At 29.2% G+C, this 14284-nt stretch overlaps 1 protein-coding gene across 1 annotated transcript in view; it reads left to right on the top strand.

Moving 5' to 3' along the window:
- Positions 1 to 14284, top strand: part of LOC147812637 (uncharacterized) — a 30371-nt gene that overhangs the window by 1245 nt on the left and 14842 nt on the right. The window contains exons 2-6 of the mRNA XM_087161963.1: positions 5287 to 5614; positions 7141 to 7266; positions 9323 to 9477; positions 10612 to 10750; positions 13951 to 14183. Of these exons, the coding sequence (XP_087018089.1) occupies positions 5287 to 5612 (326 nt within the window). The 3' untranslated portion in view covers positions 5613 to 5614; positions 7141 to 7266; positions 9323 to 9477; positions 10612 to 10750; positions 13951 to 14183. The remainder of the gene's footprint in view (positions 1 to 5286; positions 5615 to 7140; positions 7267 to 9322; positions 9478 to 10611; positions 10751 to 13950; positions 14184 to 14284) is intronic.

Here is a 14284-nt window from a genome sequence, read left to right as displayed (position 1 = left end):
TGATTACGATTAAATAACGTCGTTGTTTATCGCAATTGCTATTGGAATTACCTTAATAAAAACAGCAACTAATGTTGAAATTTCAAATTTTTCATTCTAAGCATAGAAATTTGTTGTGAAAGTTAAGCAGTTTATTACATGCCATAAACCTTGTTAATTGTGCAAAAGGAATTTATTTTCGTTTCATTCATAAAATTATAGATTTCGAACTTTATCGCTAATTATTATTATTATTTTCTTTTTGGAAAGTTAAGGAGGAAACGCATGATAGAACTTTCATATTGGTTACCCTTACATTTACACAGAAATGTACCTCAAAATCTCTTTATCTTACAGTTATATCTCAGGGACGCATATTCAAAATTTGATTTCTCAAAAACTATTAGACCTATTACGTTTGAATTTTATGTTGAAATTTGATGTATTAAAATTATCAAACGAATAATTCATAGACACTTTAAAATGTTCTACTTTAAAATTATGAGAGATTTTTATACCTCCGAAATCAAATGATTTTCGGTGATTACTTAATAAAATAATAAATATTTATCAAACATTATTTTTTAGACGGAATTATCTTCGGATTATTGAATTTCATAACTGTGAGTGCAAATTTCGCTTAGCTATTTCTATTGTATCGAAATATGAAAAAATTTGAAACATTGAGGGGTTCAAACTTCTCATAGCTATCCTGCTTAAACTCTTGAAATTATTTTTCCCAGATAACTGCTTACCCAAAATGTGAATTTCAGAAATTCAAATCCTGCGGGAAAAAAGGATATCTTATTCAGAGTGTTATTATTATTTTGCACAATGTATTGATTTAGAAAAATAGCAAAAACAATAGTGGTTTTCAAAATTTTATTCACCACTTAGATTCTTTTCGAAATGTTCTTTTCAATACAATTTAAACAATAGAGCTGAGCGCTTTAATATTTTTAAAAAAATTCATAAGAAAGGTTGTCTTTTTTTTGGATGCAAGGAGAACGCTATATGTTGTTTTCGTGTTCATGGATCTTGAAATCACATCAAAGGTCTGGACTACTGCTGCCGCCAGCTTCCTCGCCACTTGACTGTAAAGAATAGCTCTCTGATTCTCTACAGTCAAGAATATATAAGTATCGAATGCTATATAAATATCGCAATTAATAATTTTTTTACTATCGAAATTGTTTTATTTAATGATTAACAAATTAACCCCAATAGACAATTTAATTATTATACTTTATTAGCAATTGGTCATAATCCGGATAATCAGAAGCTTCTTAAATTTTTAGAAAAACAGTAAAACCAATAGCGGTTTTCATAATTTTAATCGCCACTTTTAAACAATAGCGTTGAGAACTTCAATATTTTGAAGAAAATTTCATGAAAAAGCTTAATTCTGTTTTGGATGCATGGAGAGTGCTATATTGTTTATTGATACCTCGTCCCGCCCTATTCAGGGCACACGAGAGTAGAACAAACATTCTACAGACAAAACATACATAAAACACAAAAAATTACATTTGCAGCAAGTATAAATGACATATAAAGAAAAAATTAAAGTATGAAAATAATTTCAAGATTAAATGCAAAGGCATAGTGAAATGCCTCAAACAAATGCATATTTTAGAATTTTGAAAGAAAAAATGCAGAGCATTGCGACATCGAGATACGCATAAGAATTTTGAAACACTTGTTAAGTACAAGAAAGTAAATGCAGATTAGTAACTGGAAAACATAAGTAGATTATTTTGACTGCTGTCGAAAGTGTAAGGCTCTCAAGGAGAGTGCTATATAAATATCGCAATTAAATTTTTTTATGATCGATGTTTTATTTAATGATTAAAAAATTAACCAAAATAGGCAGTTATACTTCATTAGTAATTGTCATAATCCGTATTACCAAAAGCTTCTTAAATTTTAATTATTTTACTGCTTCAAAAAATTATTACTTTTTCAAATATTAGTTTCCATCCTTTAGTTTAATTTCTAAGAAAGTGTGATAATTATTTCAACATTGTCCCTTAAAAAACAGAGCATCATTTTCCTAACCGTAACAAATTTTGTAATTTAACTGTGTTTCATTAAAAATCAGCTAAGTTGTAGCTACATTGTTTCATCTGATATAGTAGTGAATGACATAAATATTAATCTATGACTTAATATTGTGAATTTACTGATAAATACAACATCATTAAAGTTTGTATTGCTATAGTTATTTTTTTTTTTTGAAAATTTTTGATCTTATATGATACAATCTTTTACTATATAGTGAAAATGATTAATTCTTCAGATAATCCTTTTATCTAGCATCTTACAAAATAGATAATAGAAATAGAAATGAGGGGGGGGGGCGATACGAAATTTGTCACAGGAACTGTTTCCCCTAGAATATCAAACATTTTTTGCACAAAATTTAAATTTTTTGGCATTAGATATTTAAAATATAAAAGTTATGCTTCGTTTAATTAAAATGTATTATGCATTAAAAAATTCTAAATTTTGTTTATTTCATTGATTTCGATTTATTTGAGAAATATTTTTTTCTTTTTGGAATTTTACCATATACTAGGCCTCCTGTTCACTGTCACTCATCAACCCCGATGATTGCTGCGCAATAATTGCTGTTTCTTGACATAAAATAGCTGAGATTATTCAAATAAAAATATATGTATTAAAAACAACTGTGTCGCCACTTCCCATGTCCAAATATTTACCTTAAAATACAATTAATATCTATTAAGTGAATATAAATAATTTTTCTAAATAATCATTTTTTGAAATAACCTTTAAAAAGTATATTTAAATAACAAATTTTTTGAGTTCACAACTGTAATTTACTATTTGTGCTTAACAAACGAACGGATATATATATATATATATATATATATATATATATATATATATATATATATATATATATATATATATATATATATATATATATATATATATATATATATATATATATATATATATATATATATAAACTGCTGTTTGTAGAAAATGCAACACCATGAAAGAATCATCAGAATCAAATGAAATTTAATGCAGAAACGACTTGTACTGATACAAATAAATGATGAAATTTTCAAAACAAAAGAAACAAATTAAGCGTCCGAAATCAGTATTTGGTGCAGCCACCACGCGCTGCAATAAGTGCTGCTATACGACGTGGCATAGAGTCAAACAGATGTTGAATATCTGCTTGAGGAAGAGAATTCCATATCGCTTGTATGCGCAACCAAAGTTCGTCTTTGGAAACTGCAGGACGCGGATCACGAGTGAGACGCCGACCAACCATATCCCACACGTGCTCAATAGGCGACATATCCGGCGAATAAGCAGGCCAAGGAAGAAGTTGCATGCGTTGTGCTGAACAGAAGTCTCTAACAGTCCGCGCAACATGTGGGCGTGCATTATCCTGCTGAAAGATAGCTCCAGGGATGCCTTGAAGGAAAGGAACGACTTCGGGCTGTAGCACTTCACGGACGTATCTGTTGCTATTGAGATTACCCTCAATTCGTATCAAATTGGATCGTCCATGATACGAAATCGCACCCCAGACCATAACTCCGGGTGTTCGACCACTATGTCGTTCAATAATACACTCAGGAAGGCAGCGTTGACCGGCATAACGTCTAACACGAACACGGCCATCATGGGTCCACAAATTGAAGCGTGATTCATCTGAAAAGACAACTTGGTGCCAATCAGCTCGCCAGTCTCTGTGCTCAAGAGCCCACTGCCGACGCAGCCGTCGATGATCCGCCGTGAGGGGAATCCTGTATAATGGCACCCTTGCACGCAATCCACGGCGCAGCAGACGACGACGAATTGACGAAGCCGACAATTGTACACCTGTAGCAGTAGACCAATGTGCTGCCAGCTGCCTGGAGGAAGCTGTGCGATCATTCACCGCCATGCGGAGCAGGTGTCGATCATCGCGCTCTGACGTCACCTTCTGTCGTCCAGTGCCTGTTTTTCGAGTTGTTCGGTGCTCGTCGGTCCACTGCTTCCAAACTCGCATCACTGTGGAACTGTTCCGCTGCATACGAGCTGCTATTGCGCGATAGGAAAATCCTCCTTCTCGAAGGCCGATTATCCTCCCTCGTTCAAACTCCGTAAGTTGCTTGAATTTCTTATTCTTCCGTCGTGGAGGCATACTCAGGTCTCACTAAACGTTTGCCACTAACAAATAATCATAGACTATTTTCAACGTCCCGCTACAGCACTTTATTTATACGCTTTCAGCATCAATTCAGAGGGCGCTGCGCGCGCCACGCACGCGCGATGGCTCTGAAACTTTATTAATTTGCATAATATCCTATAATTGACATTTGCTGCGAATTTCATTTGATTCTGATGATTCCTTCATGGTGTTGCATTTTCTACAAACAGCAGTTTATATATATATATATATATAAATTTTGCATTAATTACTTTGTGCATGAAGTTGAAATCTAAGTTCTAAATCATACAACGAATCTCTTTAACCGTAATAGTATATTGATGAAATTTGCACTGAAAAATAAAATAATTGTAAAATGGTTAATAAGATCGGACACCGATTTAAGTAACTTTAATTTAAAATGCAACTAGCAATTATGTTGTTCTAATAATAATAACAATCATCTAAAACTCTTAATTTAGAAAACAGACAAAATCAAAAACGTAATAATAAGAGTACGGGTAAATACGTTTAAATTAGGAATTTAAAGGAGAACAATATCTTTGTGATTTATATCAATTTTATGCTGATGACAGCCAAATCAATATGAAAATTAATGTGGGAAAACTGGATCCTACCACGTGATTTTCCAGCCTATAATAATTTACCGACAACAATGGAAAACTGCGACACCATCATTAGATTTTTATGTATATTTGGAAGCATTTAATTTATCATATGAATAAGTTTAATGATAAAACTTTTGTGCTCAGTTTTTGATTATAAGTGATTTCAACACGGAATATAAATATGCCAAATTTAAATTTCTAAAATTACTTTCTTTTAACTTTAAAAAAACGCTAATTATAGTTTTTTATTTAATGGTTTTCAAGGAAGTTACTTGTGTATATAAATACATCTTTTAAATAAGAGATCACACAAAATAAAAGAACAAGAGAATTTATGGAACATAAGAGAGGTTTTGTATTTAGGATTCGTACAAACCGGTTACATGTTTCTCCATTTATTTTACTTACGGGTTTTTTTTAAATATAATTTAGTTGATGTGTGTTTGGAATGAGTTGTTATAAAAAAAAGCTGTTTATTTAATGTAGTTTGATTCGTTACAGTACCCGTACACGTCTTCCAAGATGTTTCAGTAACTGGAGCCCGCTATTGTACCAAGGTTCTTCTTCCTCAAGGGCATCTTTTTAGAGGTACTGTGAGTGCATCTTCATGGACGATAATGTTTACACCTTTTCGTACAGTGACTGTCACAGAACTGTTTAAGAGAGAAGATATTGGACGCATGGAATGGCCGACGAGGTCCCCTGATTTTAAGGCAATTGAACATGAACACGTGTGGGACGCACTACAGCAGGATTGGGCAGCAATTTCTCAAGAGCTTCTCAGCAACCTGGTCCTCATCATCCTGCATAGATGTGATCATTACTAAAGGTTAGAATTTTATTGTCAATCCCGTGTAACATTGACGTTTTGGTCATTTGTATTATTATGTTTTTAGCTTTTTTTTAAGTACCTTATTGTTCCTGTGGATTACATTTTCTTTTTCGGCAAGTTGTTTACTTCCCCTTATTCTTACATTTTCAGGATTCTATGGTATGATTTTTATCAATTTTCAGTACTGCTGTTCAAACTTACATTCTAAAAACCACTTAGTCCTTAATTTTTGCACTCCAGTGTAATATAGTTTTATGAATACCGTAAATCATATAATTCAGATGTTGTAAAACGATGAGGCCAGTCCTATCGAAAGATAACTTTAAAATGGTCAGACTTGAAATAACCGGGAGAATGCGAGAATATATCTTTTCTTTTAATTTCAAAATAAAATTCAAACGAATAGAATCTCTTATTCAAAATAAATAATTAAAAAAATATCGCAGTGCACTAGAAAATTTCGTAACTCCGTAAAGTTTAGATTGAAAAAGTTTTATCCAATTTTTGACTAAAACAACCTTCTAGCCAACTTTTGATGAATTTGAACAATTTTTGAAGCTATGTGTGTTTATAAGACAACACTTCTTCAGGGGATAGCACTTCTATTCCAATTGCAAGTCTTCGTTTACTTGAAATTATATTTCCAAGAAGTCATTGAATGCTTTTTTGAAAGTTTTTATGAAATGTTCAGCAACAGTTAATAATGTGTACCTCATTAAAACATTAAACAGTGATGAATCTCACAGGTGTTTGATAAACAACTTGAAAAAAACTTGTGATTAACAACTTTTTTCGATAATTTAAGCTGAAAATTACGAGGAAATAAATTTTTAACGAAACATTTTTCTTTTTCAAAATTTTTTCAATACCTTTTTTTTAAAAAAAAAGGTATTGAAAAAATAACCTTAAAATTCCTTAAAAAATTCATCAATTATACCCTCCAAAAAAAAAGAGAAACTTATAAAAATTTAACCAGTTGGAAATTATCCTGACAAAAGTAATCAGAATTAAACCTATGTATACAGATAATTTTACCTATGTAAAATTATTGTTTAAACAGTGGTCAGTGTTTTTAAGCGATGATGGCTTATTATTATAAAAGGTGAAAGAGGGCATATGAAAGGATAGGTAGGTCAGGATGCCCTTCTAAAAAGGCGTAGGGGCGAACACTGCATACATAAAAGAATAATGAACTAATAAATGACTTCCTTGTCCTTAAAATTTTGATGATCATTTGATTTTTATGTTTATTTATTTTTGAAACACAAATTTTACTGACTATACTGAAATGTTTTAGTTTAAATAGAATTATTTATATTTAGCATTTATGCCTGTAAACGTGAACTATTCCATTAAAAAATATTTGAATATTTCTAAATTTATTGATATTGTAATTAAAAAAACTATTTTATTTTTAGTTTAAATTTTATGTTTTTGTATTCTTGTGATAATACCGTATTTCCAATGCATTCTAACTTGCAAGCTAGGTTTTCTTAATTTTCTTCTTTTCTCTTTTTACAAAGATTAACAGTGAAGAATATGGAGGAGCATTGGCTCTTGCTCAGACCTATAATTTAGATACTGATCTTGTGTACCAGTGTCAGTGGAGAAAAATGCCACCTACTGTTGAGACTATTCATGATTATTTGGTAAGACTGACATTATTTACCTTCAAATTGTTTCTCTATTTAACACATTATAAAGTATTTATCATTATGTTTTACAGGAATCGTCGTTGAACAATGAGTTTTTTTTTTTAATCTAGTTAGTATAAATCTAACATTTCAGTACTAGGTACTCTTCTAAGGATGTAGATCAGCTTTTTCTCTTTCAGAAAACTTGATCGATTAAAAAGTTTTAAAGAGCACAGAAGAAAGTTTTTCATTAGATCATTACAGCTTGAGGTTATGCTAGAAAATAGAATTAGTGAAGACATTACTGTTATTTGCTAAAATTGCACATTTTAACTGACTGTAGATGAGTCGAACAGTCTCTTTCTGGGTTAGCTGTTTTTTAAACCACAGTTTAAATCCAACTTCTTTTAAAAAAGAAACCAAGATTAGTTTTTTTTATAGAAATAATTTGAATTAAGTGATAATATAAGTAACTTAATTTTCTATTACTTATAAAAATACTTTAATTTAAATTTCATCTAATGAAAAAATAGTAAGTATTCCAAAAATATATTTTATAAGGAGTTTATAGCTAATATAAGTTTAATAAACAATTGTGATTTCTTAATGTGTACGTATTTATAGCTCTACTACAAATATATTTTATATATATAATAAATTTACGAGTGTAAATTTAAAGCTATATCATCAGCTTTTTCTCTTTCAGAAAACTTACCGGTTAAAAAGTTTTAAAGAGCGCAGAAGAAAGTTTTTCATTGAATCATAACAGCTTGAGGTTATGCTAAAAAATAGAATTAGTGATAGAATTAGATAGAATTAGAAGTCTAAAAAAAAGAAACTTCTAAAAAGTCTTAAAATAATACAGACCATGAACAACTGCATGTTCTGATAGTTTTTAAAATTGTTTAAGAAATGTAATTATAGAATGAGTTAAATTTTTTTCAATCTTGTTAAATAATTCATTTGTATTCTACCATCCAAGGGAAAGAAGCCCTTTTCTGAATTTTATGTTTTTTTATTTTTCAGATTTTTTAAAATTGTTCTGTTACCAGTGTAAACAAATTTTTTTTTATGTATGCTGTATTATTTTATTTAAGATTCTAATACAATATTTTCAAAATACATTGCTAATATAAAAGAGTATAATTCTGGAAGATTGAAAAATATTTGAAATTAATTTATATTACCAGTATATGTTTTTTTAATATTATATTATTTATAAGCATTGTTAAGGTTAAAGCTTCATTGTGTTAAAAATAATTTTCAAAAAAGTAGTTTATTCTTTATTTATTATTAAATCATTAGTGCTAAAACTTATTTATTGCCTAAGTATTTAATATTTATGCTACTATGACGTTAATAAAAATTAATTATGCTTATTAAGCAATAACGCATTAAAATGTAGTTGATAATTAATTATCAATGCTTAATAAGTAATGTTCAAGAGTAACATTTTCATCAAACTGATTCACATGAAGAACTTATACTTTTATATACATTATTAATATAATACTTTGATATCAAACTTTTATTTGTTTAGTTGAACTGTAATGTCATTAAAATTTTGATTGAGTTATAATAATTTAAAAATTTGGTATTTTTGTTCTTCTTTCTCTTGACTTTTCTTGATGCTTGCAATTTATAATGCATGATTAAATTTTAGATATTTAAAAAGAGGTTAATAAATACTTTATCATGTTTCAAAATTTGTTAGTTTTCCAAGTTTTTAATGAACAAGAACAGTGTATTGATAAACATATATTATTTAATATTATATTCTTTAGCAAATAAATTACTTACTTTGGATTTGAAAAATGTTTTATAATACTGTTATTGTTAATAAATTTAGGTTAAAGTCTTTTGCACTTTAAGTGATCTAAAAATTAATTTTTGTTGAGAATAATAGATAATTTTATGAAAATATATAGTTACATCTCCTACAACAGTTTTTAAATTAAAAACGGTTTCTTTAAACGCAGATTTTTGACATCAGTATTTTATTTCTCATTGTTTATTCATCGTTGTTTTATTAATGTTTTCAAAGTAACAGTTTCAATAATTGCATTTGTAGAGTAAAATCAAAAAGCGATCCTGGGTTCTTGATGGATGCCTAGAAAGAGTGTCGGAGAATTTTGAAGCTGCCAAAGAACTTATTGACTATGGTATGAGAGGAGGCACAGATGTAAAAGCACTCGTTGCCATTGGCTGAGGCGAGGATCAAGGCAGGTATTGATTGTACTTTAAATCACATAGTATGTGACTTTTCTTTAGGGATTGCTAAAACTCAAAATATTAATTACCTTTCAATGAATGACATAGTATGTTACTTTTATCTGGGATTTGTAAAACCTCAAAATATTTACTTACCTTCCCATAAATTGCTGTAGTCTGTCACTTTTCTTTGGGGTTTGTAAAACCTAAAAATATTTACTTACCCTTCTATAAATCACAGAGTATATCAATTTTCTCTGGGGTTTGTAAAATCTCAAAATATTTACTTACCTTTCTAAGTTTGTTAGTGTACAAAATGCATACCCCAAAAGAAATTTTTACTTGTCTTAAGATGCTTATTTTCTTGAATGCTTACTAATAAAAACATTACTTTTACAAATTTTTCAAAAAAAAAATTAATAAATAAGTAAAAAAAAAATTTTGTATATATATATATATATATATATATATATATATATATATATATATATATATATACACAACCAAAGTTTAAATACAACTGCTTTTGTGCTTCCTTTCGCATTTCAATTTTAACTTTTATATTTATTATTTTTTTATGCACAGTGGTTGACTGTTGTAATAAAAATAAACACGACTAGTAAAATAAAATGAGAAACTTTATAATTTCTCAGTTATATAATTAAGTTGTTAAATTAACATTTAGGTTTTATTATATGCAATAGATTTCTTTCTTTGATACAGTTTATCCAGCATCTTTGCAATTTTTTGTTCAAGTTGGAAGGGGTACAAATTCGGTATTACAGTTCCTGAATAAATGTTCCTGGTAGGCATATAAGTATAAAAAAATATAGGCATGCTCAGAAATTTAATATAACTTGGGCAAGTCTGGCATTAAAATTTTTTTGACCTCTCTTTTGTTTGGTTGATGTTTTTAAGAAAAGCATTTATTTTATATTTTATAATTGACATTACATAACAAATCTACAGCGGATCTAATAGACTTTTAATTTTGAAGCAAACTCAGAAGACAAGAGAACACTTGTAGTTAGGCAAACTCATAAATCACTTATTGAGAGAAGGACACATATCACATTAGTATAAAAAGCTTATGAGTTAGTTGAAACCCTTGATGTTTGCTTTGCTGAATGTACATTTAAATATTTCTAGGTTTCATTTTATGATGTCTTTGATACCTGGAGCATTTTGCTTATAACATCAATTATGATGCTGGTGAGATTTATGAGACGAGAATAATAAAACAGCAGAAAAAGAGAGCTGAGTTATTGAAGGAGGTTACTTTTACAAAGTAATTATAGCTCTTAACTCCTCGTACTTTCTTGTAGTAATTAATATATCATAATTGATATTTGGATTGATTAAAATAATGTAATCTAGAATTGATAGTAAGATTGATATTTCGATTATAGCTTATTGCAAATTATGTTGCTTATGGTAAAATTAATGTGAAAAAAGGGTTGTACAAATATATCATTGTACCGGCATAGTCAATGAACTTGTTTTTAATTCACAAGATTGTTGAAGTTTTCCTTTTTGTGTAACATTAGTTAATATCTACTAAAATTTTCATTATGAAGAAATTTGCATGTTTTAGTTAAAAATATTATTCATTTAAATTTTAAACAATTGTATTGTGATTAATGTTTTATAATATGCTGCTTTACTTAAATGCAAACCTTAAAATTTAATTATGCCCAATTTTGGATAAATAAACTCATTTTTTTTTTAATTCCATACAATTTTGTAACCATTTTAGCGAAAACACTATAAAAAATTATCTAAGCTATATTATTCCGAAGGTGTAGGAGTAATCATAGTGAAACATTGTTTTCAAAATTACTATAAAATAACATAAATTGATTAGATGAAGACCTCATAGGTTAAAAAGTGATTAATCCATTTTGCTCAAGTAATGTTCAGCAATTTCTGAACAATTAAGTCTTCCTTGCAGAAATATGTTATCATAAATGTATATTTTAGGAAAATCTGCTTTATCTCTGAAAACTATTATGACTCTTTACAACAGGGTCCACACATAATCAGTTAGCAGCAAAATATCTGTTATTAATTTTCGGACTTAATCTGGAGCAGAAGCTTCTAAATTATGTTGACAGGCTAGCTACTTATGAGGTTTCTTTTATTTCTACACTTATTCTTAAATTTTGTCTCTTAAATTTATGTATTTCTAAAGAAGTAATGAGTTTCATAGATTTTAAAGTGTCATTTAATGTTTGATTAAAATAAAATTTTATTGTTTTCATTTAGCATTCTTTCTCTCTTTCTCTTTGTACAATTAAACACATGTTTACATTACTCAACAAATTATTTCTGCTTTTTTATACTAATATTTAAACTGATATATGTTATCATGTCTAGACCGTAATGCAAGAATAATCAATGTCAATATTTTAAAATTAAATAAACTAAGGATTTAAAATTCTTGAAGAAATTTTTAATTAGCACTACAAAGTTGATTGATATAACTTTTCTAGTCTGACTTTTAAATTTGAATTGCTTGATTGTTCTTATCAAAAAAATTTAGCCTTTTTCTACTGAAAGACATTGCATTTTGTCAAAATTTAATATTGATATATACTTTTGGGTGTAATTGTTAATTCCGTGTTATTGTTAGTTATACGACTGCTATGAAAATAGCGTAAGAAGTAATTAAGAAGAATTTGTACTCTTCATTTGCCATTCCCTTGTGAGATTTAGCTATATTTAGAGTAGCTGAGTTATGTATATTTATTCCCTTCGAGAATAGAGGAATAAAGTTTAAAAAAAAATTTTTACTGCGAAAATGTAAAGGACTAAAAATGTTTAACCACATTTTACATTAAATATTCCTCTATTATCTTTTGTTTTACTGGTCACTTTCATTTTGAGCCTCTAAGCATCAATATTTCAATCAAAGTCATACATATTTTTTCCTGCTTTACTCTGATAAATAAACAATTTATTTCTTGAAATAATGTAGGCCACTTAAAGTTTAAGAAAAGGCAAAATTAGCTCTCTGAAATAAAATAAAGTTCAAGTACGGAGCACAAAAACTACTCACCTTGAATATCTTATGATATAATGATGATACAAAGATGTCACCATTGTATTTCATAGAGAAATGCTTAATCTTGGTTTGTAACATTTTGGTGTTTGATATTGTAATTTAAAATATTTTCAGCACTTATTGTTTAGAATATCTAAAGTGTGCCCCTCAAGATAGCCACAGTGGCTTAGGGGATAGAGCTCTCACCTCCCGATGAGGTGAATCGGGTTTGAATCCCAGTAATAACTGGTCAATGCAAATTCTGCACCCGACTCACACCGACCACAGTGCTGATATAAAATATCCTCAGTGATAGATTGATCATGGGTTAAAGTCCCTTTGCTGTCAGGCTAATCGTGGGAGATTTTGTGATTTTTTTCCTCATGTAATGCAAATTCAGGTTAATTCCATCAAAAAAAGTTCTGCAGGCAAATTTCTCCCAATACTTGATCCAGGAGTTCCCTTGTCTTCTGGATTGGGATCAAAATTACAAGGCTACGGAATTGGACATTGGTAATCGTAAAAATAAATTTGGTCCACGGTTCAACGCGGTTATAATGCAAGATTCACTATGTTCTCAATCGATGTCATCTCTCATTCAAATTTTTTCATTCATCAAAATTTAACAACTATTAAGCCAATAATATTTTATCTCTGATTATGGATTAGGGTTTATGTCAAAATTAACGATCGCCACAGAATGGCTAACTACTACAAATAGTGATTAAAACTTTAATTGCCAGTTGCCACCTTTTATTAAAAATGTGAAACATGTGCACTTTATTATTGGTTTTTTTGTTAAATAAATATGGAATTAATATGAATATTTCATAACACTTAGGAAATTATTTTATTTCACACATATTTTTTTAAATTTTTCTGCATTTTTCAATTGTAATATTTACCATATTTTGAGAGATGCTTTAAAAGAAATGCCTGATATTATTTATTGACAATTTTTAACCATTTAAAATTTTCTATTTTTGAAAAAGTTTATACTGTTGAAAATGTTACAACTGGCTGTTGCCAAATTTTCCTAATTTTGCCCTATACCATCTAAGAACTCCTGACTATTTTATGCGCATGGGCTTCAAGAATTAAAAATTAAATTGCCCTGCATATTCCATATTTGAAAAAAAATTTTTTACAAAATTTTAATTTTGAAATTTTTTTTCATTCAGTTTGAAAATATGTCTAGGTATGTAAATATATTAGACTAGATAGTTCAATAAGAATACCATAAACCTAGGATTTATCTGAGTGAGGAATACCACCTAGGATTCAATCAGGATACAATAAAATATCAATTAAGGGTGCTTCAAATTTTTAGCTAAAATTTGTAAGATGCTGCTGTGGTTTATTATTTTAATTAATGAATGTGAACATCGTCAAGCTTTTAACTTTGTTTAAGTTATTCTAATTTTATGTTCTCTGGATAATTCTAGGTGGTGCTGTTGCAGCACAACAGCATTTTGATCCTAAGTTTTTCAAACGATCCCGATCTCAATGTGGCCTGGAAGCGACCATTCAGTTTGCTCTTCACTCTAATTGGGAAACTGTAGCAACGCTTTTCACTTATATGTGAGCAGAAACATTGCCCCCACCGCCTGGGAATACTCAGTTATTTTCCTGAGACCACTTCACCTTCCGATTACCAGTCTCTGTTACCTCTTTACAAGTAAGTTCCCATTGTGAATCCCTCATAAATTTATAGATTAAATGTTTGTTAATGCAGTGTGCTATGTACGGTGTGCAATATAAAGAAGCAAGTATCTTAAT

This window comes from Parasteatoda tepidariorum, chromosome 4, assembly GCF_982258835.1.
Source record: "Parasteatoda tepidariorum strain Cologne lab strain chromosome 4, Ptep-v5.0, whole genome shotgun sequence".
NCBI lineage: Eukaryota > Metazoa > Arthropoda > Arachnida > Araneae > Theridiidae > Parasteatoda > Parasteatoda tepidariorum.
This window is presented reverse-complemented; position numbering and strand designations above follow the sequence as displayed.